Consider the following 27824-nt stretch of genomic DNA (forward strand, 5'->3'; position numbering starts at 1 on the left):
CCTATAGCTTTGTAATATCAAATATTGCCAAGCCTCTAGCCACTAGATGGCAGGTTACCTCTTTTCCATCTGTTTTTGCCTCTCTCTGTAAACTCCAAGCTCCGGAAGAGGGAAAAAAATGTTTAAAAATTACGCTCCGACCAACCATTACGAGAGAAGAAACTTTTAATCCATGAATACAAAAAAATGGAAAAAGTATAGAGGAAGAAGGAAAAAGAGACCAATCCAGTTTAAAAGTAAGAAGCATTTGTAAAAAGTACATCCATAGAAAACAAAGTTAAGGTAGAAAAGATAACACGAGTTTTAAACCAGGTTAATTCGCCGCTTATTTTCTTCTGTCTTCAATTTTATTTTAAACGCCAAGTCTTTTGGGTTTTCCCTTCTCTAATATTTTTCTCACCATTTCAACACACTGTCTCTCCTGTACTGCTTCTGTTTCAGGGGCTTGTCCCAACCTTCTGCAGCCACTTTGACTGCTTCTCTTGTAGCTGGCAAAAAGAACTTTCTCCTGGATCAATCAGGGAGTTTGCAATGTCCCTGAGATCAGCAGGACATGCTCTTCTCTATCACTGTTTCTTCAGAACAGTTTAGGTCCAAAAGGACCATCCAGGAACAGAGACATCGACAGCAATCCTGGAGCCCCAAGATGTCGTGTCGTTGCGATGTCAAGCCCCACCTCCCCCATCTTGGCTTTTTTAATCAAATCTTATGGACATCAGCCTCCCCAGTGGTTGTAATTATTTAAAAATTAATCATTATTTATCTCCATGTAGCATATGGAAGATCAAGAGCTTAAGGTCACTGTGATATTTAATAGCTAAAATGGGATTTGAACCGGGCATTTCTACATTTGTAATTAATTTTATTAGCCATGAATTTGATCCGGGCAAATGGACTTAGGCAAGACACAAACTGCCCAGTTCAAATCCTTTTGCAATTGTAAATGTATACTTTGGATTAAGACAAGCTGAGAAAGATGAAACTTTTATTTCAAAGTAAATATATACAGGACTGGGCCTCAGAACACATTTCCACTGACATCAACAGCAATTGTTTGGAAATGAACTTGTTTACCAGAGTTTTGAAAGATGTATTTTATGAGCAATCTGATCTTTTGCTCCTGAAATGGAATACTTCCGTTTCACAGATTGAAGAGAGGTTTGATGAACAATCTGTGCCGGGAGTTCTTTTTAGCATCTGAGTAATGAAGAATCATGATTACAGGAATGAACCGGCCATTAAGTTTATTTGTTAGATATATTTATGCTCTCTTCCTTTGAAACGGACAAGTCATCTTCCTTGTATCTCTTCTAAGCCTCTTTGACATGGAACACATTCAAATTATTCTGTATGGCAGTAATTCCTCCCTGAGTAAAAATAAAATAAAATCCTATTCCCACTTTCACTGAAGAAAATGACCAACAGATTGAAGATGAATGTTCTGCTATGATCTTCACTGTGCCACAGCTTTGTAAAATCAAATAGCCTTTTTGATTTATTTCTATAATTTATTTGTTAGAAATAAGTGGGGATTTTTCTTTGCACTTGGGCATCCTCTAGATCTGCAGAACAAAAAATGTGCTTCCTATGGTACAATTTCAACTAGTTCTGGGTTTTGTGGATCTATCGTTTATGGGTAAGCAACTTTTCACCATTCTGTTTGGCAATCTTTACCTCATTTAGATATATTGCAAACTACTGCAGAATCACAAATTTTAAAAATCTCTATTCTCAATTTCTGCTGTGAAACATGTAGGGTGAAGGAGATTTCACTTCAAAGAGTTATGAATTCTGTTGAATAACTAAGCAAACAACTTGGTTATTCTTTTACTTTCCCAGAGGCAAAATATACTTAAAAAGATCATCAGAATGACAATTATGTATTTCAAGGTCTTTTCACAGATTTAAATATTGTTGTTTTTATAAAGAAAAAATATTTTTATAATGAAAATTGTCTTACAATAAAGTTTATTTTAATGAACTCCAACTTCTCCAATATGTAATAAACCCAAGTTATACAAAAGAAATACCAACAAAACAAAGTTTTGTGTAGTATATTTACAATGTATGTTTGTAAAAACAACCCAGAACAGTAGCTTTGATGGCCTAAGTATCTGGTGACTGTAGGAACATCTTTGTGCTGCAGATTGACAGAGCATCATCTGACATATTAAGGACAGAATGAAAACAAAAATGTGGTTTTTGCTGCAATATCCATTTTCTAGTGGAACAGAAAGGTTTTCAGAATTAATGCTATTCAGTTTGTTGAAAGTTACCAGCAAAGTAGTCGATCTTCTAAGCAATCAGGGCTTATATGCTCTTCAGTTTGAGTCATATTTCCATGGGAAACATGTTCACACTTCTACCTGGAAGTGCTCATAAAATAATGCAAATGCTGAGATTCTAAAGTCAAAATGCCAACTGGCACATTAAAAACATATTAGTCCAGCCCAAAGTCAGCACTGGAAACAGTCTTAGCACATTAGGAGGCCTTCCTTCGCAGCCAACCTCTGCCGATGGATTTTGTCTTGCTGAAGCTCTTCATGGTTTGGATGCCAGAGTTTCAGGATGATCCTTTCAATGTTGAGGGCATAGACAGTATGGGCAGGGACCACTTCCCGGTGGATCTGCAAGAACACAAGTGAAAATCTTACTGGCCACAAATTAATTAATATTTATTTGTGTGTGTGTGTGTGTGTGTGTGTGTGTGTACGTACTCCATCAACTAATCAAGATGTTACAACATAGCCAACCAAACCGCTTACAGCAACAAAGCCAGCAATCCACACCCACCCACTAATATTTATAGAAAGACGGCAGCTCCGATCACGCTTTACTCGTACAAGCACAAAGCCGAAGGCACCAGCCTGAAGATGGCAAGTCGCCAAGATACTCTGAATCTTATACGGGAAAAGACTGAATATGCCAAGACCTGCATACCTGTACCCGTGAAAATCTATGAAAATATATATATATGTGTGTGTGTGTGTGTGTGTGTGTGTGTGTTTTCTTTGAGGTTTTCGCGGGTGTTAGTATGTAGGTCTTTGGTTATTCGGGTTTTCTCCCGCGTAAAATTGGAGGTGTCTTGGCGACGTTTCGACGAAGTCTCATTCGTCATCTTCAGGCTTCGTGCTTCCAGGAGCAATGTGAGATCTCGGCTGTTTCTTCCTTTTAACTGCCAGTGGGGGTTGAGCTGATTGGGTGGGAGCTTATATTTTTATTTATTTATTTGTGTGTGTGTGTGTGTGTGTGTGTGTGTGTGTGTGTGTGTGTGTGTGTATAGATACTCCCCAGATAATAAGCCCAATCGGGCTTTTGAGTGCATGGGCTAAAATAAGCCCTCCCCTGAAAATAAGCCCTTCCCAAAAATATTGCAACACAGCAGCAGCCATGAGGTGACCATGCTCGCTGCCTCCTGCACCTCAAAAATAATAAGAACTTCCTGAAAATAAGGCCAAGCACTTATTTTGGGGGTCAAAAGAAAATAAGACCCTGTCTTATTTTTGTGGAAACACGGTATATATAATTAATTAGTTATAACTGTTTTTTTAAATGTGATTTACAAATTTGAATTCAATTATGTTATTATTCAGATTAGAGTTATGTTAATACCCAGACAATTTGGTGTGTCATGTTCTTGTAAGACACCATGAATCTAAAAGATGTGGCAGCCTACACATTTAAGAACAAAGAGAAAGCAAGCGATGTATTTTCTTTCTGGGTATTCTTTCCTTTCCCCCCATTACTTGGTAGTAAGTTCTTTGTGAAACAACATCTCTATCAGGAGAACAGCAATTGAAATTAAAATATGTAATTTGTGAAAGTTACCTGTAATGCCTCAAAGAGATCATACATGTTCACTGGGGGCAGGGTTGCTGGTGAGGTGTCCCCAGAACAGGCCAAAAGGAGGGCTGCTTGTTGCTCTGCATCGTCAGGTGGTAGATGGGAAGCAAGGTTTTGACCAGGTGGGGGAGCCAAGCAGGTAGGAGGACTAGGAAAAAGACACAAATTGGAGAAAAATGAATTTGGCATCCTATTAGGGGAAAAAGAAGAGTTCACTGCTGGCTTAGATTCTAACCTGAATACCAGAAGTGTCAGGTGCAGAGGTGGATTGCTGCCGGTTCAGCCGAACCAGTAGTGGAATTCAGGCCTGGGTCACAGAACCGGCAGCGATCCAAGCCTGACACGCCCCCGAGACGGTTCCCTCGCTGCCGCTTGGGCACCGCCATTTTGAATTTTAGTGACTGTGCATGAGCAATTCACTGTAAATCATTCTGCGCATGCGCACGTAGCAATTTACACTGAACAGCGCAAACACGCACAGTGCGCATCTGGCGCACGAACGTTGCAAACCAGCAGTAACGCCGACAGCAACCCACCCCTGCTCAGTTGGCACATAGGCCCCACCAGGCCACTTGACAGTCATGTGCAACTTCTGATCTGAATAATGTTGTATAACATTAGCCTGCATTTGGATAAAAATGAAACTTTTGATCAGCATTTAATAGTAGCATTTTTCAACAAAACCTAAAGCAAATATTATGCATACTATGAAAATATTTATTGATTTATTTGTTTGCTATTATTTATAGTTTACTTAGCTCCAGAGATTTCTGAGAGCTAACATCCAAATAAAACTAATACAATTACCAAAATGGTATGAAGGTTAGATATAACCCATGTTGTGGTTCTTTATCCATGCACAATACCAAATTATCTAAAATAAACAATACAAAAATTAAAATGTAGGAAATATAATACTGAACTCAGGAGAAACATAGCTTTTCTCCATGATTATATTATTCAAAGACAATAGTTACAGTTGGATAGCGCTCCATAGTGTTTTACAACACTCTCTAAGCAGTTTACAACATCAATATATTGCCCCCAACAATTTGGGTACTCATTTTACCAACCTCGAAAGGATGGAAGGCCGAGTCAACCTTGAGCCGGTGAGATTCCAACTCCAGGCTGTGGGCAGTTATCCTGAAATACTACATTCTAACCACTGTGCCTCCATGGCTCTTTATGATATGTAAAGTGTGATAATACTTTGTCCCAAGATCACAAATGTATAACAAAAGTTTTACAAATCCAAAAACAAAGAGCAACTGTAACATTATATATATTCTCTGATGATTAGGATACTTCTGTTAAAAAGTTAAGTTTCATATTCTCACATTCTCTCTTATGCTGCATTAGTATCATGCAAATCCTTACCACTCAGTTAAGTTATTGTAAGCAATGACACTATTCTTCAGATACGGCTGTGGATTGACATTGCTTCCAAAGGCATATTTGAAGTGACCGTCCCTCACACGGTAAGCCTTTCTTCTTGATATTACAGAGGTAAGGATATCTTTAAGATGCTTCTACAGAGAAACAAATGTCTGTTTATTGCTTGCAAAAAACCCAAAACCTGAAGTATCCAATGCTTTTATTATGAAGATTGCAACATAAAGGCCACTGCCTGGATTCCCCCTTGCTTCTGGCCATCAATCTATTCTGGAATCCTTACCTATCCCCTATCTCCATTGTCAAATCTGTCATTTGGTTTATGGCTTGCTCTCATTTAACCTCTGGACACCCATCTTGTTCCCTTGGATCTATAAAGCCCAACTATAGTCAATGAGGTACTCAAGTTGACTCAAAAAGATGATTCTATCGTCTGCATGCGAGGAGTTAAAGAAAGATGTTGCAAAGAACTAAATATACAAATAATATTTGTGAATTAAATTTGTTTGTATTCTGCAGACAAAAAAACATAGACAAAACCTGTGTTTTTGCAGATTTTATTCATTTATGGGAAGCCTACATTGAGAAGATAATTGAGCAAGAGTACGTTGCTAGAAATTCTAAGCGTCAGAATTACTAACTCCTGCAACCAGAAACAAGTGAGAATTGAGAATGGCCACATCTCTTTATTCCTATTTGTCTCTTTCAAGAATAAAGGAAGAGAGATGACATCAAGGTTCCGGTCTGAACATCAAGAGGTGCTAAACCAGCAACACAGTCTGACATCTCCTTCTTAGCCTCCAGGTGTCATTTCAAAAAATCCTTGAGGAAATTTTCCATAATTATTAATGTTGATGAAGACATTAGATGGGCCCCTTCAAACTGTTCATTTCACATATCAATAGAAAAGACAGGGGAGCAATACAGATGATGGCATCATCACATAACATTTTTCTGGATTCTACACATTCTTGTTATAAGAGAAAACAGAAAAGAAGGGAGCCATAGGGGACAAAACTTTATCCATTTATAATATTGATCACTCAGTTAAACCTCAAATAAAGTATGACGTGTTAAAAAGAAACGCTTTCTTTAAAAGCAAAAATAAAATTTCCCAAGAAAACAGACAGGCAAATCAAACTTACGTTAGCCCACACTTTTTGTTCCTTAAATAGCACAATCTTACTTTGCTTACATATACTTTGCTTACAAGTATTCAATCTTGGCCATATGTGGAAAAACAATTCCCCAAATTAATATTAATAAGCAGACAAAATAGTTTTCATAGGTCTGTTTCCTTGTAATATGGATATCCTTTTTGCTCCTATTTTTACAAAGGCAGATAATCAATGCCGAACTTGACATCATACACAATGTATCTGGGTGTTCATGACTAAACTTGCCCTTCTGTGTAATCTCACCTCTACAGCATAAACAACAACTGTAACTGCTTCTTCCGTGACATTATCCAAGCCGTGCTCAAAAGCAGTGACAATCATCCTTCCCTCGAGCTGGCCCCAAGTGGGAAGCATCATTGTATGTGAACAAAGCTTCAAGTCATCATCTTCTTGGGGATCTTTCGCCACAAACTGCTGTGCTCCAGACAAGGGATTCTGGGGTTGGAATCGGTGCTGTAAAAAACAAAAACAAAACACAAAACACAAAAAGGTTCCATTATTTAGACAACAACATTTACAGTCAAAATGTCGTGACTTCCAGTGAAGATGGCCAAGGAGGGCTCCCTTTGGAATGTCACTTTTTCAACTTACTAACAGGAGGAACCGGCTTTCCTTTAGTTTACATGAATCTCCTGGGTTAGGGAGAATTTCAGAATCACCCCACAAGATCCTCCGACACAGAGGTGGGTTCCTACCAGTTCGCACCAGTTCGGTAGAACCGGTTCGTCAAATCTACTGAACCGGTTAGAAGAGGTTCCACCAGTGGACCCAGAAAGCAGGCCACACCTACAGAAGAGGTTCCAAAAAAATTTGAAACCTACCACTGAAACACACACACACACACACACACACACAGACTCACACAGAGAAAAAGAAAGGAAGAAAAAAATAAAGAAAAAAAGAAAGTGAGAAAGAAAAAAAGGAAAAAGGGACAGAGAGACAAAAGGAAGGAAAGAGAGAGAGAGAGAGAAAGAAAAAACATGGCCGGCAAGCCACTCCCACCAGGTCACATGGCCGGCAAGCCACTCCCACAAAGGAGGCCACACCCACAGAGTAGGTTCGAACATTTTTTGAACACACCACTGCTCCGACAGAAGCTGTGCTTCAGAGTGAGCCTGTGAGCAGCTGCAATTATTTTGTTGTTGAAAAAGCAGCCATTTTGGAACTTACTTTTCAAACAGACAAGCTATGCCTTTCATTTCTTAATCACTTTTAGGAAGTATTATCTTTCTTAAGCTAAAAAAAGGTTTTCTTCACTCGCAGTTTGTTATTCCTTTTTGAAGATCTGAGCTATTTTGGCGACTTCTTTCTTGTTAAACGACAAGAAAGGCGGCTACTGAAGGCAAGCTAAAATAAGGAAGCATTAAGTATCTTTCTTTAAAAAAATGATGGAAAAAGTTGTGGCATTTATTTTACTATTTTTAAGTAGTTTGTAGTTTGGCCTGCTTTGTTATGGGTGACTAAAACCCTCTGATTTTTATGAATTTTGATTGGCAAGAATTCTTAAGTGACTTAAAAAAAACCTACTCTTTGACCAGAAGAGGGAGCTAAGAAGATGGAGAATAGACTTCAGCAAGTTATCAGGTGTTTGAAAAAAATCTTTAATAAACCTTATCAGTTTATAGATTGACTATGTTCTAAGGATATAGTAGTTATAAAAACTACTCAAATTGCTTCAGAGATGCAATTATGTGTAGAAAATTACCAAACTACTGAGTAATTTCAAAAAACGCTGACAATACAAAGCACTCAATTGCAATTTTGGAATATAAACCTGACACCAATCTTTATTATGATGGTTTAAATATAAACCTTCCAACATAATTGATAGAAGAGTTCCAAGAAAATCTGCAACTTTTAAGAGGGTAAGTTTGAGATTTTTTCTTCATGTATACTAATAAAGTTGAGAAATCCTAGAGAAAAGTTTATAATTACTTGATAGATGTTCCAGAGAAGAAAAATATCTTCTATGAAGATAAGCTGGAAGGAGTGACTTAAACTTAATGAGTTAATTGGGATTAGGCTGGATTTTTATCAGTCCGATATATGTAATTTGAAAGAAAATTTTAATGTAAACTGGGTTTGAAAATGTGTTTTCTTCCTTATATATAATGCTTAAGTAACTCCTAAAGCTTTTAAAATATTATTGAACGTGTATTTGAAATTATGTTAAGAGGAAGCTTTAAAAAAGGTATTTTATAACTATTGATAGACAGCAAAAATAATCTAAATCAAAGTTATCTCTGATAAAATGGGTGGCAGATAAATTACAAACAAACAAATAAAATCACTATGAATGTTATTTTAGTGCCCAATTCTTTTTCCCTACCCATTTAACTAGAAAAACTGAAATATTTTATACACGTGTGTGTGTGTGTGTGTGTGTGTGTGTGTGTGTGTGTGTGTGTGTGTATGTATGTATGTATGTATGTATGTATGTATGTATGTATGTATGTATGTATGTATTTGGGCCTTTGGGGCATAAAATGCTAATAAAAGTTATCAGATGCTGCCAAAAGATTGCATAGACTGATTGCAAATAGCACAGCAAACTAGTAACAATGATACCTTAGCACTGTTAGTCAACCTGGTCCCTACCGCCCACTAGTGGGCGTTCCAGGTTTCATGGTGGGCGGTAGGGGTTTGCTGTAACTCTGCTTTATAAATTTTATAAAGTAAAGTTACTTCCCTACTTTGTAAATCACCATTACTGTGGAACCGGTGGGCGGTTAGAAAATTTTACTACTAACAGAGATACAAAAGTGGGCGGTAGGTATAAAAAGGTTGACTACCCCGGCGTTAGAGTATCTGCAAGAAATACCATTTGCCTGCAAACAGCAACTATTGGGAGCACAAAATAGTTATAGAAAATAGAGAAGTATTCTGGGATTTTAAAATTTAAACCGGCAACATAATACCCCAGAGTTAACAATTGTTAATCAAAAAAACAAAAAGGTCTGGATAGTGGACGTTGCAGTATCTGGAGACAGCGAAGAGGAAGGGTGGAGAAAATCACAAACTACACAAATCTGCAACTAGAAGAATGACTAGTAAAAAAAAGCAAAGATAGTATCAACAGTAGTAGGAACCTTGGGTGCAATCCTAAAATATCTGGAGCACCACTTGCTGAATACTATTGGCATTGACAAAATCACTAAGAGTCCATTGCAAAAGGCAGCTTTACTTGGAACAACTTACATCCTGTAATGGTACCTTTAACAACCCTGAAGTATCTATTGATTTGATTCCTTCTCGTGCCTTGCAAGAATTTACTTGGGAAGGTGGGTGTACATGTGTATGCTTAGATTCCTTCCTTTCCTTCTCTACTGGCAGCTGCTGTTCTGGGGGAGATTCAAAAGGAAAGCCTCTGTCTCCCTCCTTCTTCCTATTTTATCTCAATGGGAAAGAAGCTGTCAATGGTACCTAGGGCCGTGATGGCGAACCTTCGGCATGTGTGCCACAGGTGGCCCGCAGAGCCATTTGTTAGGGCACGCAAGGTGTTGCCCTGTCAGCTCCAGCGCGCATGTGCACACTGGCCAGCTGACTTCGGCTTTCTTTTTACGCCATTTTTTGCCCTCCAGAGCCTTCAGGAAAAGCTCCTGAAGCTCTGGAGCGCGAAAAACCGGCCCTACAGGCAAACCGGAAATTAAGGAACGGATTTCTAGTTTGCTCAAAAAGCCGTTTTTCGCCCTCCAAAGCCGTCACTTCCGGTTTGCTCATAGGGCCATTTATTGCCCTCTTGAGCCTTCAGGGAAGCCCCCTGAAAGCTTCTGAAGGCTCCAGAGGGTGAAAAATGGCCCTATGGACAAACTGGAAGTCTGGTTTGTCCTTAGGGAGGTTCTTCCCCCTCCGGAGCCTTCAGAAGCATTGAGGAGGCTTCCTTGAAGGCTCCAGAGGGCAAAAAACAGCCCTACGAGCAAACCGGAAATCCATTCCTGAACTTCCAGTTTGTCCGTAGGGCCGGTTTTTCACGCTCTGGAGGCTTCAGGAAGCTCTGGAAGCCTCCGGAAGGCTTGGGGGGGGGGTTCGCCCTCCCCAGGCTCCTAGAAAGTCTCAGGAGCCTGGGGAAGGCGAAAAAAGCGTAGCAAAAGCAGGGGAGGGGGAGCGCATGTAGCATTATGGGTGTGGCACGCCCGCGCACGATCCCCCTGCGCTCCCCCCGCTTTTGGCACGCGAGCCAAAAAAGGTTAGCCATCATTGACTTAGGGCAACACTGCGTTTGTGCCTGTTGCCCAAATTAGAAACAGTATACTGAATTACCCATGCTTTCCCATACTCTACTCTTTACTGGCGAAGGGGGAAAATTGCAAAGTGTAATGAATACTTCTGGGTATACCAGGTATTCTGGTGGGGTACCAAGGACTTTGAAATGCAATTGCTGTGTGTTTCCAATTCTCTTAAGAAAAACTTACATCAAACTTCTGCCGAACCGAAGAAAACTTTTTCTTCCCTTTCGGCTTTCCAGGCTTTGGTGCAGAACCTCCTGTCCAAGGCAGAGAGCCAGCACCTTCTGAAAATAAGAAATAGAAAAACACAAAAGTTTTATAATTAGTATGTTAGCAAATTACGTTAAAGCCGAGGTGGCGCAGTGGTTAGGGTGCATTACTGCAGGCCACTTCAGCTGACTGTTATCTGCAGTTCAGCGGTTCTAATCTCACCGGCTCAAGGTTGACTCAGCCTTCCATCCTTCCGAGGTGGGTGAAATGAGGACCCAGACTGTGGGGGCGATATGCTGACTCTGTAAACCGCTTAGAGAGGGCTGAAAGCCCTATGAAGCGGTATATAAGTCTAACTGCTATTGCTATTGCTATTGCTAAATTGTGCCCTCCCCAATTTAAGTATATTTTAGCTGTTTCCATTTAGCAGGCCATCTGCCTTAATCATCATCTACCTATTTCTTATCTTATCCTACTTACTGATAGATTTTCTCATTTTCATTCCAGATGACTCAACAATGACATTTTAAACTGTATTTAACATGATTTCCGAACTACAGTCATTTTAGACTGCATGTATTTTAGACTGCATTCTTCAGTAAGCTTTTAAAATATATCACATCATTTTTATTAGGGAGATTAGTAACTGATTATAATGCCTACAAACAAAATAGCAATTATAAAACAGCTTTTCTTGATTTTATCCACTGAGGAGAGCCGAATTCTAGTTCATCCTCAGTCAATCACTGTCTCTGCCCAGCCTACTTACAGGGATGTTGATGGCTGCCTTGAACTATATATGCCACTTTGATCTCCTGAACAAAAAAGCAGGATATAAAACAATTTAGCTAACTAACAATTAATTAAATGCACTAAGAGAATTATTGATATGTAAAATTACACAGAAGAGCAGATTCAGATTATCTAGCGGAAAACTTGCAAAATAATCACTGTAATTAAAAACCATCCGCCTTCCTCTTTCAATGTAATTCTGCTGATAATGTACTTTAAGCAATTACTCTGCACTAGTGGTTAAAGCACACGACAGTTAGAAACCTAGTCTAGCCTAGCTATGAAAGCCAACTGGATGATGTCAGACCAGTCACATTCACTGCACCCATCTTATCCCACAGGATTGTTGTTTTGGGGGAAATCAGAGTAGGAAGTAGTATATGTTCATCACCTTGAGTTATTTATAAAAATCATAGAAGTGGAATATAAAAGAAAAAAAATACACATTTGGTTGAAAGTCCAGAATAGGCTTATAATTTGCCTTCTTTGGGGCTGCAGTGCTTCCTAGATAAGAAAAGACATTACAAATTGGTCCTTTCCCAGTGATAAAAAAATTAGGGCAAAGCAATGAGTGGGCCAAGTTTGAGCCAACACCACATTACTTTCACGTGGCTAAAATGAAAGAAAGAATTCCAAAAGAATCAATAAAATTGCAAACAACTTTATATAAATCTATGGGATGACACCACTGAAATATTGTTCACCGTGTGCACAATTATTAGGCCAGTGAGTATTCGAGTAAGTCTACCGATTCAGCTTTAGAATTTATTAGCATTTCTTTGCTAATGTTACCACAAATATTCTGTATTTGTTACCCTTGGGAAAATTAAATGCCCTTCCATCAGCATTTTAGTCTCTAGAAATATCATAATGAGGTTAATTTAAAATCAGAAGGCTAAGGAAAGAAAGCATAGTCATGAGATTATGTTTCCTAATTGAGCAATTGGGAAATTGGCAATCATTATTTTACGTAACAGTATACTCCCTATTTGCTAATTCAGTGAGTCAGTGAGTCCACAAACATTGAAATAGCCTTCATCATGGCAAAGGCAACAATCTGTATAGAGAGAGTATTAGAACAGATATTTAAAATAAGCTATGAAAGGACAGCAAAGTATCTTGCACGGTCCAGAAGTATTTGTCTAATTTGCTTAAATAAATTTTATAGTCCATGATTGCAGTCATAAACTTGAAAAGATAGCAGCAACATCACTGAAAATCTCAATAAGATCCTGTGAATTGCAACAGACTCATACTAAACAGCCTTCAAATATTTACACTGGAGATTGCCATTTTTATTGATGGAGGCAGAAGGTCTCAAGATGCCAGAGTTTGGAGGGTAGGGGGGGGGGGTAGCAATGGGGAAGTTTGATGTGCAAAGCAGGTATTTAACCACAACACTGTTTTCTCTTCCACTATCTAATGAAAAATATTATAATTTGGCTCCATAAAAACATCATTTATTCCAGATGAATACAGCTGAGCCATAAACAAGCACTTCATCTGTACTTCTAGGGCAAAATAGTGCTACTCAGACCCCAAAACCATATTCACTCTCTCAGATCCAATAGCTTAATTTTTAGTTGTGAAAAAAATGCATCGATTTCTTTGTGGGTCCCACAGACACACATAAATAAGATGAAGTATACTATCTGTTTGTACTTAGCCTATTCTTTATAGGTTGTATCAAGTTTTCATATTGGATTTCTAGTGAGCTGTCGATTATGAACTATACTGGTACAAAAACTGCACACTGCCAAGGGGTAACATTCATGATCAGGTGGCTAGTATAAGTAGAGAAATCTTTACTTCTTCAAGCATCTTTAATTCTTATTCTAGCGAGATATCTCAGAAATTGTTATACAAGTAACAATAGTATCCCATTGGAGTTAACCGGAAATCCCATACAGCAACTGTTTCTTTATTCCAGATGATCCATTTCTATCTAATTTAGTCATTCACGACACAATGTTTGATATTTAGCATTCCCTGAAAGGAACCACACATTTAGAGGTGTGGCAGAGGTAGAAAATTTATGTTACATGCCTTTTCACCAAAGGTGAACAGTAAAGGCTAACAATAAAGGAGTAACACATGAGTAGCATTTTTATTTCGGAATTACTGCTATCTCCAGTCTTCTGATACTACATACGTAATTCTCCATTACATGAGAAATAATCCCAAGTTTTAGAAATATCTTATTAGTTTTAAGATAATAAATGAACATAATACAAATAAAAATATTAGAATAATACAAGTCAGTGTTTTGAACAGCAGATTATTATAGGAAAGCAAAAGATTCATATGGTCAACTCTTTAAAATCAAACTCAGTACGTGAATACTATTGGTCCCTCCTTTTAGTATTTTTAATGAAATTAAATATAACATTCAGTTATTCTGCTTTAAAATATTTTCATTCATTTATAAAAAGCTTCTCAGATTTTTATGATTCATGATTTATATCCGGCCTTTCCCTCTTGATATCAAGACAATATACAAAACATTCCTTTTTTAAATTTTTCTTCTCATCAACCCTGTGAGGTAGATTGGGATGAAAGAGGGTGACTGGGCCATAGTGAGCTCCCTTTGTCTGAGAATGGATTTGAATCTAGGTCCTTCTGATCCGTTCCCAATGTTTTTTTATCAATACAGCAAATTAGCTCTGAATAATTATACAGTTCTGAATCCTCTCTTAGACTAGAAACAAGCAACTTTGGGATCTGGGATTCATCTGACATTTGGACTATAGTGGGTGGGATGATACAAATCCATATGCAGTCACTGTGACTGGTGTAGCTAACTCACCCAATTTCTTTAGAATTACTACATTTCAGGTTATCCATAAAATTACTCCCAGTTACATAGTTCCTATCAGATCATACATAATATAATATTCTTTAGGAATATGAATATTCTTCATTGTCCTTCCTTATAAGACAAGGTTAAAATGAAGCATTTGAACTTACCTGATAACTATTTTATGATGCCTTCAGACATGTAAAGTAAGATATTATTCACAACATTATTTTTATTAATCTAGCTACACACTGTACTTTGGGTTCCTCAAAACCACATTTTCTTATGTTGGTTCTGAATAGCGTGGCCCGACAAAACCATGCTCGTCAAAATAGCGGTGACAAAACCACGTCGCTAAAGCCGTGACGTCATCACCGCGACGTCATCACCGCGGCGACAGAAGGGCGCTTTAAAACAGCGCGGCGGCAGAAAGCCGATTTAAATTAAGGTAAGGGTTAGGATTAGGTTTAGGGGTTTGGTTTAGGGTTAGGTTAAGGTTAGGGTTAGGTTTAGGGTTAGGTTTAGGGTTAGGTTTAGGGTGCTGAGTGCTTCGGAAGGCGCGGATTTGCCCTCCGCACTTATGTCGGTGCGGATAAGGGCTTTGCGGTTTTGTCGGTGAACCCTAAATAGTAACCTGGATACATTGTTTTCTTTATTTTGTTATGCTTCAAAACTGGTTCTCATTACAGCACTTATGTTGTAGGATTATTGCTAATTTTTATCTGTTGTTGATTTTTAAAATCTATTGTCTATTATTTTAGCTGTTATTTATATTTAAACGGGTTACTAGAGGTCATCTTGAGAAGGATTTTACTCTAAGAGGACATAAACATTCCAAAAAAAAAATCTAGATTAACTGGAAAATTAAGTTTTGTTCTGTGGACGCTGTATTGCCAATTTTCTTTCCAAACAAGTCTTCAGAACAGCTTTTCCTGCTCCTAAATGCACTGCTTTGAGGTTCTTGTGGATATGTATAACATTTGTTCACTTTACCAGACACTAAGATGAATACATTGTAATTATATGAACATTATCTGTATCCTTAGCACCACATTGAAAATCTTTCTATGGGAATCACATCATCTCAAAATTCAACATGGAAATTTCTGACCTTCGGTTATACCTGCCTGTGATAAGAGAGATACAATATCCTAATCCAGAAGCTTCTTTGTGTACTAAAGAAGGTGTAGCATGGGTTGGGCAATATCAATTTGGTATGGTATTCCACGGTTACCTTCCACCTAGAGCTAAAATGGGTGTATCAGTTACAAAAGTAGCTGACAAAGCAATTTCAAGGTTGATAGTGCTATTATGTAGAAACTATGCAAGTACAGCTTCCTTTTTTCTACATTTTCGTATTAGAGCCTTGTGACTTTAAAAAAATAGTGTTGGTTTTATGCTAGAGGCCTCAAGACCACCTACGTTTAAGTGGGAGCTTATACTGTATATAGTCCGTGACCCGTCAAAACTGCGGTAGACTAAAGCGCGCCCGATTAAAGCGCGTACGTGACGTCATCAGCAGCGCGATGAAAAAAATTAAAAATAAATAAAATTAAAATTAAAATAAAATTAAAGCAAGCCGATTCACATAAAGGTAAGGGTTAGGTTTAGGTTTAGGTTTAGGGTTAGGTTAAGGGTTAGCGTTAGGTTTAGCGTTAGGTTAAGGGTTAGGTTAAGGGTTAGGTTTAGGGTTAGGTTTAGGGTTAGGTTTGGGGGGGTTAGGGTAAGGTTTTCGCTTTAATTTTAAATTTACCGCTCACAGCGCGATGTTTTCGTCGCGCTGTGATGACGTCACGTACGCGCCTTCGTCGAGCGCGCTTTATTCTACCGCGGTTTTGTGGTGGAACCATATAGTCATGTGAACAAGTACGGTCACCCCATGTAGAGTTGGTTTCTATTTAACATGTGGACATATGTGTATTTTATCTTTATTCAAGCAGCATGTAACTGATCAGAAAGTATGAAAGTTGACTTTCAATTATTTATTCAACAAAAATAATCAGATATTCTACTTTCCTCTGCAGAAAAAAGAAGTACACCCTTGGTTCTAATAACTTGTTTTGTCTCCTTTGGCAAGGTCAACGTCATGTTGCAAGATTCCATTGAACTTCGACCTTCTAGCAGAAAGTTTTACATTATCTTCCAATGCCCTTTGGTACAATGAAGAAATTTGTAACATATACTTTGATAATGAATTGCCAGGACCATGATGAAGCAAAGCAGCCTCAAACCATAATATTTCCACCATCATATTGTTAACAGGTTTTTCTGATCTTTGGTTTTTGCCAAACATGTCTTCAGAAATTACTGGTAAATAACTCCTCATTGTTGTTCCAGAAGTCTGGCCTTTGTCTAGATCTATACTAGATTTATACTTGTCCTGATATTCTTTCTGGACAGTAAAGGTTTGTTCCTGCTACACCCACCACCTCCACGTAGGACTAATTTACACCACTTCTTTCCAATGGTAAACTCATGAACTTTCACATCAATAGTAAAGAGAACTACCTGTAGATCTTGTGATGAAATTCTGGAGTTCTTAGAGACTTCTTTTTGCCTGGGTAAGTTGGCGCTTGTTTGAAATCTTTTCCACTTGTAATTGATTTTCTTGACAGTGGAATGATTGGTGACTAATTTTTGGCAATCTTTTTAAACCTCCTCCCAGATTCCGAAGACTTCAAAGAGCTCTTTTCAATTTAGGCATGGTGATACCACACCCTCCAAAAACAAAGAGCAAATCAAACTAAGTGTCTGAGGTGTCAATAAAACAGGTATCTCCCAGATCTTCTTTAACCATGTTCTAATCCTTTGACCTGACCTGATTCTAATTTCAGATATTTGAAATAATGATAAATGTAGGGGTATAAATACTTTTTTCCACATGTAAACACAACTAAGTACAAACATGTAGTCCATTGAAATTTCACATTTCTAAACAACCTATCTTCCTCAAAGAGGGAATTGAAATTCAACAACTATATACTCAAAAAGCTGTATGTTGAAATGTTGAAAAAGTCAAAGATTTCAATGGAATGTACTTTTTCACATGACTATTATAATGCTATTATGTTTCTATATGTTTATTCAGCTTTTCACTTTGTTTTTGAGAGATCCAAGGAAACAAGACACCTTGTCAAACTTACTAATCAGCCTATTCACCGTATCAAGCAGGACTCATGAATAGCAATAGCAATAGCAGTAGACTTATATACCGCTTCATAGGCCTTTCAGGCCTCTCTAAGCGGTTTACAGAGAGTCAGCATATCGCCCCCAACAATCTGGGTCCTCATTTTACCCACCTCGGAAGGATGGAAGGCTGAGTCAACCCTGAGCCGGTGAGATTTGAACCGCTGACCTGCTGATCTAGCAGTAGCCTGCAGTGCTGCATTTAACCACTGCGCCTCTATGGCTTCAATCCTTGTTCAAGTTGAGTCCTTTTGCTTTAACATAAGTTTAAGCCAGTAATTTAAAGATAGTCATTGCAACTCATGTGTCATGTGTAGTGCTCCTAAGTAATTGTGCTCACAAGGTCTATACTCTTACTATAGAAATAACAAAACTGGGAAGAATCGGAGGCTGCAACTCAAGTTTTTTCATAGGCTACAAAAGGCTTTCTATGACATGCTCATGTTACTAAAAGCGACAACCAGATTTTTATGGCCCATCTTTATATTTTGGGGAACTGAAACTGGAAATCAGAGTAGGAGATATCTAGAATGGAAACTACTTGTATTCTCACCCTGAGCCAAGCCAAACCTGAAAAAAATAGCCTGAAATTTCGGTTCCACCACAAAACCGCGGTAGACTAAAGCGCGTGTGACTAAAGCGCGGTGACAAAACCGCACCGTCAAAACCGCGCGACAACAGCACGCCGACAACAGCGCGCCGACAGAAGCGTGCTGTAACATAACTCTAAAAATAACCCTAAACCTAACCCTAAACCTAACCCTAAACCTAACCCTAAACCTAACCCTAAACCTTACCTTAAGTTAAATCGCGCTTCTGTCGGCGCGCTGTTGTGGGCGCGCTGTTGTGGGCACGCTTTTGACATCGCGGTTTTAGTGCCGCGGTGTTGTCGGCACGCTTTTGACGTTCGTGGTTATGTCGTGCCACGGAAATTTCTGTTTTAGGATAATGATGGGTACATGGATTTAACATTGTTTGTTTCTATTTCCATCTTAAAATCCAAAATGTGGAAAAACAACTACACTTACCCTGACCAGTTTCTGAAAAGTGAAAAAGCAGTATTTCATTTCATTTTCATTTCATTTAAGTTTATTTATAGGCCGCCCTTTTCCCTGAGGGGACTCAGGGCGGCTTACAACTCATGTAGGAAGGGGAAACATATAATGACATATAGGACAATACATAATTAAAAAGAATAAAGCAACATTCAGCATTCGGGTGGGGATGGATTATAATCTTTAACCCCAGGCCTGACGGGATAGCCAGGTCTTGACGGCTGTGCGGAAGGTCTGGAGGGTGGTGAGGGTACGAATCTCCACGGAGAGATCGTTCCAAAGGGTCGGAGCTGCTACTGAAAAGGCTCTCCTCCGCGTAGTTGCCAGTCGACACTGACTGGCAGATGGAACTCGGAGGAGGCCCAATCTATGCGATCTAATGGGTCGCGAGGAGGTAATTGGCAGGAGGCGGTCTCTCAAGTATAAAGCTAAATATCTTTAAATGATACAGGTGAACTTCTTAAAATTTGCCCCAATGCAGCATGAAATGAACAGTGGAACTACCATAAGTTACACACACTACAGATCTCTCAATCCATATGCAAAGGAGACTTTTTCACTGACTTACCTGGTGCAGAAACCAAGATTTGGCATCGCGTAAGAATAGCTAGCAAGAAGTCATTGTGAAAATGAACTGCCAAAATAAAAGACATGGCTTGCATTACGGTTATGACAATTATTTTTATTAGGAAACATATATTTGCATTAACTTCAGAAATTTACACCGAAGATATAATAGCATTTTTCAAGTCCAAAACTAAATACAAGACTCCTAATTCAGCAACTTAGCATTTTCAGCTTTTATCTTCTAAAAATTCTTCAAGGGTAAGTTTTACTATGGTAAATTATTGTATTATGTACTATGTATTAAGTATTATCAGGCATGATAAACTCTTCAAGGAGTAAAAAATGATCTCATTGTTCCCACAGTGCACTTTTTAGTAACTAAATACAATTGAGATACAATACATTTCAAAGCATTATACTTAACCCCTAAACATTTGAAACTGAAGAATTCAGAAAACTAGGTGAGCAATTCAGAATTTATTTTCATACCATTGTCTTGAGTGAGCAGCCTCCGAGCTTCCAAATCAAACTCTTCTTTGCTGATCTTTTGCTTAAACCATAGTTTCAAATTAGCCCAGTACCTGTACAAGATATCAATAGTGAATTATCAATAATGGATTTACCCTTTTAAAAGTTACCTTTTTCCTCTCTTGTTGCTTTATGAGAGAGTATCATAGTTTTACAGAATTCGTATAATTGCAAAAACAATATTCAATGAGCAGAATCTCAACCTCAACCAATAGATTTGAGGTTGTGTCTGTCTCTTATAGTTCATCCAGTCCCAAGACAGGGATGGGTAACCTTTTGATGGCCAAGAGTATAGGGAGGGCTAAGGAACAATATGTCTGGGGCCACATTAAATATTGTAAAGTTAGGTTTAGAGCTATTGGGAATTTTTTATAGTGATACATTTACGTTAGGGCCCACACTATACTTTTTATCTGTTTCCTACTTTCAGTTAGCCAGAGAGGACTATAAAATCTTAGCCAGAGAAGACGGTATAAAGGTAATTTGTAGAGTGCCGTTTGCCCCACCTATCTTAAGTACACAAAGTACTATCACTCAACTTATTCCAGTTATTGGAGTTTACTTCACAAAAAGGCTTTTTTCACTGGGGCAAAATGCAGATTATGTTCTTTCTGCTTTTAACCTTGGCAGTAAATCTCTTGTTGCCTATTTCAAGGCAAAAGTCGGGTATTAACTGAGCCTGCACAACTTGGAATTTTTCAGAATCTCAGCTCTATATTTCTAGAGGTTATAGAGAAAAGTATTCTGTGTATATTCATTGTAAAATGAATGAGACCAAGCCTGATATTCACAATGTGGAAGATCATATTTGTATTTGTTTTACCTGTCATTGGCCCTAAAAGCAACAGGTTGCTTTTAACTTTAACTGAACTATTAGTTCAGGATAAGAATGAGTTTATTGGAAAAGACAAACAGGTGAGGCAAATCATAAAGTTTATCAAGCAACTGTAGAACTAGTAAGAAAAAATAGGAAGAAGATGGATTTTGTTTTGTGTTTATAAACCCTCTGCACTCTGTCAAACAGGATTTAAAAAGCAGAGGTGAAAGGGAAAGTTAAAAGGGAGGCCATCCAATGTGAAGACATCCATAAGCTGGCAGTTTTGAAGATCAGAATTCCTCATTCTGTAATAGGGAACTTCTTTTTCCTCTATCTAAATTTTTTGCTCCAAATATTAGTTTAAACTGTCCTCCAGTGACAGTCCATTTTTTCACTGAAGAGGGTAGTGATTATGATAATTAAGCCAGTGAGATGAACTATGTATATATATGTATGAATTTTTGCCATTTGCGTTGTAAACATGTAATGAGTTCTATTTCTTTTTTTGTATTTTGTAAACCTTGCCTTTTTTACAACCTTTAATAAAAAATAAAAAAAGCAAAATAAGATAATTAAGCCAGTTAAGGTTTGTAATGCAAACCAGCCTTTCAAAAAATTGTTAAAAGACTACCTAGTTGCCCATCAAGTATTTCCATGCCGGCTGGCAATAACTATCTAATACTGTTTTCTCCTTTGTCTACATAGATTCTTCACTCCTGTTTTTGATAAAATAGTTAAAAATCAGGAATCTCACAGCAAATGTTCCAACTCTTTTTTTAATCACTATATATTAATACAGCTTTACTCTTATAAAATTTAAAAATTATATATTTAAAGTAATAGTTAATTGTATTGTGATATATCACTAAAATACTGAATAGGCATGAAAACAGCAAAATAATACAGTGATACACTGGCAATTAAGTTACCAAGATGAAACATTCTTTACAAAGCAGAGATGGGAAACAACAAATTAATATCCCCAAAAGAAAGATTTCATAGTGTCTCTGGGGAGTGTACAGCAAATGGCTGTAACATAAGTAGAACTATAAGTTAAAAATTATATTCTATGAATCAGCCTAAAGTTTAATTTACCTTTTTTGCAGCTATATTACAATTTTAATCAGTTTTAAATTCAAGTATTTAATCCCATTTTATGTTAATTGCAAATCTAATAAGCATTCTACCCATCTACACCTCCCCTCACTATCCACCACCAAATCATTAAAAATGTTGAAGTATATAGAATTTAGGATTGAATGTACAGCATATTACCTGATACCTCAAATCTATTTGATGAGAATGCACGGTGTATGATTTCTGAGCCAGTTATATAGCCATTATATTGTCATGTAGTCCAGCCTACATTAAACTAGCATGCTCATTTTTTTTATTAAATACTGTGTTCAAACTGAGACAGTTAATTTCAGGGTATTCAGCAACTGGGTCCACAACCTCTGTTGCTAAGCAAGGTGGTCGTAAAACATGATGTCATGTGACTGCATCATTTAGCAACAGCAATCCTAGAGTCCCAGTTTCTGTTGTAATCTAAGTACCATTTAGGTCATTAAGCAGGAAGAGGCAGGAGTCACAGGCAAGCAGGCCAGCAGCTGCATGGGTGTGCCATGGACAGGGGCTTTGAGCATGAGCAGATGCACAGATGTTCGGTTCCATGGGTCCAGTGTCATGGGTCCACAGCATAGGCAGGTGAAAAAGAAGCAAGAGCCGGGATAACCTTTGACTTCCTGCCATCACTGTTCCCTCTAAGGTGCGCGGCCACGCACGTGGCAAGAAAACCCCGCGCAGCAGTTTCTATCTGCTGCGCAGAGATTTCTGTAAAGCAAACGTGGGGAAGTCCTTTGCAGGCGGCTACAACTAGCCGCCTGCAAAGGACCTCCCCAGACTTGTTTTGAAGAGCACGGCTCTTCAAGTCCATGTTTGGGGGATCCCTTGGAGAGGGGATTCCTTCCTGCGAGACCCCGTCCAGAAAATGCGGGGAGCGGCAGCGGAGACCCCGGACTGCTTCTGCTGCGACCGCTGGACTGTGGGGCTGGGAAAGGGGCGGGAAGAGCAGCGGGGCTGGCAGTGGCCGGCGGTGGCGGGCTGGTTGGCTGCCTTTCCACCGCCGCCCCCTCTGTGCGGCGGCTTTCGACCTGCTTCCCCGACTCGTATCTCCTCCTGTTTTTCCCCTCCCTCTTACATGCCCCCTTGGTGCAGCGGGCTGCTGCCGGCAAAAGGAGTGGGGCGGGCGACATTGCACAACTGGGTAAATTATAAACCACAGATTTTAATCCTATTTAATTTTTAATGGTATCAAATTTAGCTATAAAGTGGCCTTACCTACTTTTTTTTTCCCTGGGCCTGCTAAATTCTGGTCCCTGGTGATACAATGAGTTAAATGCATTCTGGCTTGGATTTCCTATTGTGCAATTTGTGTCATGGACTTAATCATTTTAAATTCCATAAAATGCCAGTACACATCCTTTCTGCCAAGAGATCAGAAAAAACAATGCTCGAATCTTCTGATATTTAAATGATTTATAATGTTGTTTAGATATATAATTTGGATTACATTTGAAAGCTATGCATTGATTAAATACTACGGAATACAAGCAGTTCTTTCTTTTTTGGTTTTAGAAAAGGATAATTCCCTTTTTAGCCAGGCTTTTTGAATTAGATTATGGTGATGTTAACACCAGTTTTTAAGTAGATTTCAATTTTTTTTAAAAAAACCTTTTAGCTGCTTTGAATACCTTGGAGATGAAAAGATGGGGTACAAACTTAAATAACAAAAAAATAGTACATTCATTTTGAAAAATAAATGCAATACTTGATTAATTTCATATCTTTATTTAAAATAGTTTTGGCATGGCATATGGTTTTATCGATTCAGTTGGAAATGATGTGGATGTTGTATCTGATTCTGAGGTATATATCTTGTTAAGTAACATAACATATAGCATATAGTCCAAACTTGCTAGACTATTTAATTGATCTTACTACTTTAAAGGGGGAGAGTTTCATGATAAATTATTTTATTACATTTATGTTGCATTTATATATTATATTTATTACATTTATATTTCACATTATATATTTGTATTGTTATTTTAGTGTTTATTGTCAATTTTGATAGATATTATATTGATATATCAATACTGATTTTACTCATACTAAATAACAATTACTGCTATTATTTATCAGCATTAAATATTTACAGTTTTTAATATTGAGTTAGTCGTATTTTAGAATAATAGGATTATCTTTTAATAGGATAATTGGCAAAATCGAATTCAAATGTGATGGGTTGCATTCCAAAGAATGTGAGAGGACAGGTTGCCTGCAAAATGCCAGGACCCCGGCTGTTGGTGCCATGTCTCTCTCTAGCCAGTCTAACAATCTAAAAGTTGAGCAGAGAGCCTTTTTTTTCAGGGTGAGTGGAAAAGTATAGTGTTTGAGTAGCACATTTTCATGCCTGGCATTCATCAGGCTGAAACCTCGCTCGCAATCGGCGCTTGACGCTTGGAATGTTGCGCAAATGTCCAGCAGACATGACAGCAGTTCAAACTGTTGCTCTCTTAGGTGCTCAGGCATGAAACTGTGCAACTCAAACACTATACTTTCCCGCTCACACTGAAAAAAAATTAGAGGGAACATTGCCTGCCATTGACTTTGCTTGTGGGAAGCAATGATTGAGCTCATTGTGATGTAATAATCACAAGTCAGGCACTGAATATCTGGATTGCAATCATATGACTGCAAGGATGCTACAAGCACAACTTTGCAGACTGGTCTTAAATCCCCCACCGTCAGTGGTTTTGTTATTTTGAATAGTCACTGAACAAGTGGTCATAACTTTAGGACTACCCCTGCATTACACTAGTGGTGGGTTCCAGATCCCGTTGCAACTGGTATGGTTGCAAGGGGCCCCGGCATCCTCCACATGAACGCGTGCAACGCACGCATACGTTTTACCATCTAGCGACGCTGTGCGTGGAAGCGCCGAAAACTTCAATGACAGGTAAGGAGCACGGGCAGATGGGTGGGCCCTCCGGAACACTGTACTGGAATGGTACCGGGTGCTCCAGGCAGGCTCTGGTACGCCCGTACTGGGGCATACTACCTGCAACCCACCGCTGCATTACACACATAGTATACTCACAATCTACCAAGGAAATAACTGAATTAAGATATGAGATAACCTTTTAAAATGTATTTCGATAAATCTACAGGTTTCGAAGAGTTTATACTTCAATTGCTTTATAATCCACTTTAGAATCTTCCCAAGCACCTATGACTGCTATGTAGCTTTTGGATCTCTTTCTCCTTTTCTGAAGCTAGGAATTCTATCACTTCCGAAGGTTGATATATAAAAGCCCTGATTTTCTATCCACTTACCCCACACTAGTTTTCCAAGTGCCCATTTCCACAATACTGGTTGTGGGCAAACAAGGAGGATGGCTCAGAGTTGTATTCCCATTGTGGCCTTTGATAAATACATAAATAATATATATATATATTATTACATAAATATATATTTTAATTAATATATATTATTTTTGTCTCATTTTGTCTCAATTGTACCTCTGGTACAGTTTTTACACTATTATACTGGTGAAAAAAAGGATATATTATGTAGGACATAATAAATAAGCCAATTCATTCATTCAGGGAATTAATATCGCTAAACAGTGATAGATGAAATTAAGGCAACATTTTAATTCCTGTACATTCTTTCTAGTTAGTTTGGTGTGGTGGTTAAGGCACTAGGCTAGAAACTGGGAGGTCTAAATTCTAAATTCTACCTAAAGTGGATTATAAAGCAATTGAAGTATAAACTCTTTGAAACCTGTAGATTTATTAAAATACATTTTAAATTCTAAGTTCTAAATTCTACCTTAGTCATAAAGTTAGCTAGTGACCAGTGGTGGGTTGCTTATCCCATTCCAACCGGTTCAGTTGGAATGGGGCCGGCGGCGCCCTCGTGCACGCGCGCAGTTCATGCATGCGACTTAGCGCCTGCGTGATGCTCCAGCTGTTCGCGGAGAATCACACAGGCGCTGTATGTGCCATCCAGCTGCTCGCGGAGAATTGCACAGGCACTGTATGTGCCATCCAGCTGCTCGCGGAGAATTGCACAGGCACTGTATGTGCCATGCGCCTGCGTGGAAGCGCAGAAGCCTTCAAAGACCGGTAAGGAGCGCGGGCGGGCGGGTGGGCCCTTCGCCGTTCCCGGAAGTTACTTACTTCCGGTTTCGCCGACCAACCGGTTCGCGGGGACCGCCGTGAACCGGTTGAAATCCACTCCCGCTAGTGACCTTAGACTAGTCACTCCTCTCAGCCCTAGGAAGGAGGCAATGAAAAACATTTCTGAAAACTTACCCAGAAATTGCAGGGGCTAGTCTGGGCAGCCTCCAGGAGTTAACACTAACTCAAAGGCACACATACAAAACCCAAATATTTGATTCTATAGGGTTCTCCATGTATTTCCAATATTTAATTTAAATTACATATTAAGAAAAAAATGTTTTAAAAAGCGAAGGATTAATATTGGCCTACTATAAATAGCTGGCTTCATTCCACCACAAAACCGCGTTCGACTAAACCACGCTCGACTAAACCGCGTAGCTGATGTCATCAATAGGGCGACAACAGCACGGAGACAGAAGCACGCTGTAAACGCTAAACCTAAAATTAACCCCTAAACCAAACCTAACCCCCCTAAACCTAATCCTAAACCTAACCCTAAACCTAACCCTTAACCTAACCCTAAACCTAATCCTAACCCTTAACCTAACCCTAACCCTAACCCTTAACCTAACCCTAAACCTAACCCTAACCCTTAACCTAACCCTAAACCTAACCCTTATCCTAACCCTCAACCTAACCCTAAAGCTAACCCTAAAGCTAACCCTTACCTTAAGTTGAATCGGCTTGCTTTCAAAGCGCTATTTAAAGCGCCCTTCTTTCTCCGCGCTGGCTATTGTTGCCCTGTTGATGACGTCAGTGACGCGGTTTAATCGGGCGCGGCTTAGTCGAGCGTGGTTTTGACGGGTCACGAGCTGGCTTATTTTTGTATATACACTAAACCATGGGGGTTTATTTGGGCCTGACATCTAAAAATCAAGTTGCATCAATTTATTGCAGGAAACTAGAAACTTGTGGCATTTTAAAGAGACATATGTCTACTCAGAAATAAGCTGCTGAATTACTTCCAGGGTATATAGAATTGCTGCTTAACAGAATTAGGTTAAGGCAGTGTTTCTCAACCTTGGCAACTTGAAGATGTCCGGACTTCAACTCCCAGAATTCCCCAGCCAGCATTCGCTGGCTGGGGAATTCTGGGAGTTGAAGTCCGGACATCTTCAAGTTGCCAAGGTTGAGAAACACTGGGTTAAGGTATTTCTGTGAATAGGGTGCAGTATTTTTAGGCAGTGATTCTACACACATTGGATTTATGATTTTTAAATTGATTGTGCATCAGTCTCCAAGGTGCACAAAATCACCTTTGAGACTTTGTGGAGCCGCTTGAAAGTGGCTACACAAACCCCACTTAAAATTGTGATTGTGATGTCTTGAAATAACTGAAAGCCTAAAAAGTTGGATTGCTGTCCCTTAATGATTAGTTTCTATCAGTGAGCAGCAGGATCTTTCATCCTCCCTAATCAACATTTCAGGGAGGCGGGTGGGGTGGGAGGCCTATTTGTAATGCTAAGCAGGTTTGAAATAAGCCCCGCCTATTCGGTTCTTGAGGAAAAAATATGATTATTATTAAATATTATTATGAACATATTATTCAGAAAGGACAGTGGGTTTTTATACGGGGAGTATAATGCGGATTGGGCGCTCCAGCTTAAAAAACACCCGGTGCAAGAGAAAATCGAGATCGATGCCAACTAGGCCTCTGCTGCAAAAACACGGCCAACGGCTTAATGAAGAAACGACGGGGAGTGGGGATGAGGAGAAAGGCGCCGGATGGTCACTTACTGCTTCACATTTTCGCCCAAAGCTTCGCTCAGGTTTTTCTTGGCCACCTCCAGCTCACTCACGTAAGTCGCCATGGCAAGCGCTTGGCAGCACGCACCCGCCCGCTCTCATTTTACTGCCCGCCAGGCGCCGCGTCAACCTCAATAGCAATTCTCGACACCTTTCATTTGATTCTTTGTTTCACAACTCCCGGCCGTGCGGCAATTGTAACTGGATCTCTGATTTCAGAAGGACTCTAAAACGAGT

General features: G+C 38.9%; 1 protein-coding gene across 1 annotated transcript; it reads right to left on the reverse strand.

Annotated features, from left to right (window-relative positions):
- Positions 1-968: 968 nt before the first annotated feature.
- Positions 969-27727, reverse strand: TADA1 (transcriptional adaptor 1). Its single transcript, XM_087726730.1, has 8 exons — positions 27579-27727; positions 19736-19827; positions 19248-19313; positions 10826-10923; positions 6657-6866; positions 5221-5372; positions 3829-3991; positions 969-2627 (listed from the first exon to the last, which is right to left on the reverse strand). The coding sequence occupies exons 1-8, from the start codon at positions 27650-27652 to the stop codon at positions 2475-2477; spliced, it is 1008 nt and encodes a 335-aa protein (XP_087582856.1). The 5' UTR covers positions 27653-27727; the 3' UTR covers positions 969-2474.
- Positions 27728-27824: the final 97 nt, after the last annotated feature.

This window comes from Thamnophis sirtalis, unplaced genomic scaffold, assembly GCF_051295495.1.
Source record: "Thamnophis sirtalis isolate CommonGarterSnake01/CBP01778 unplaced genomic scaffold, rThaSir2_p1.2 scaffold_12, whole genome shotgun sequence".
In the NCBI taxonomy this organism is placed as follows: domain Eukaryota; kingdom Metazoa; phylum Chordata; class Lepidosauria; order Squamata; family Natricidae; genus Thamnophis; species Thamnophis sirtalis.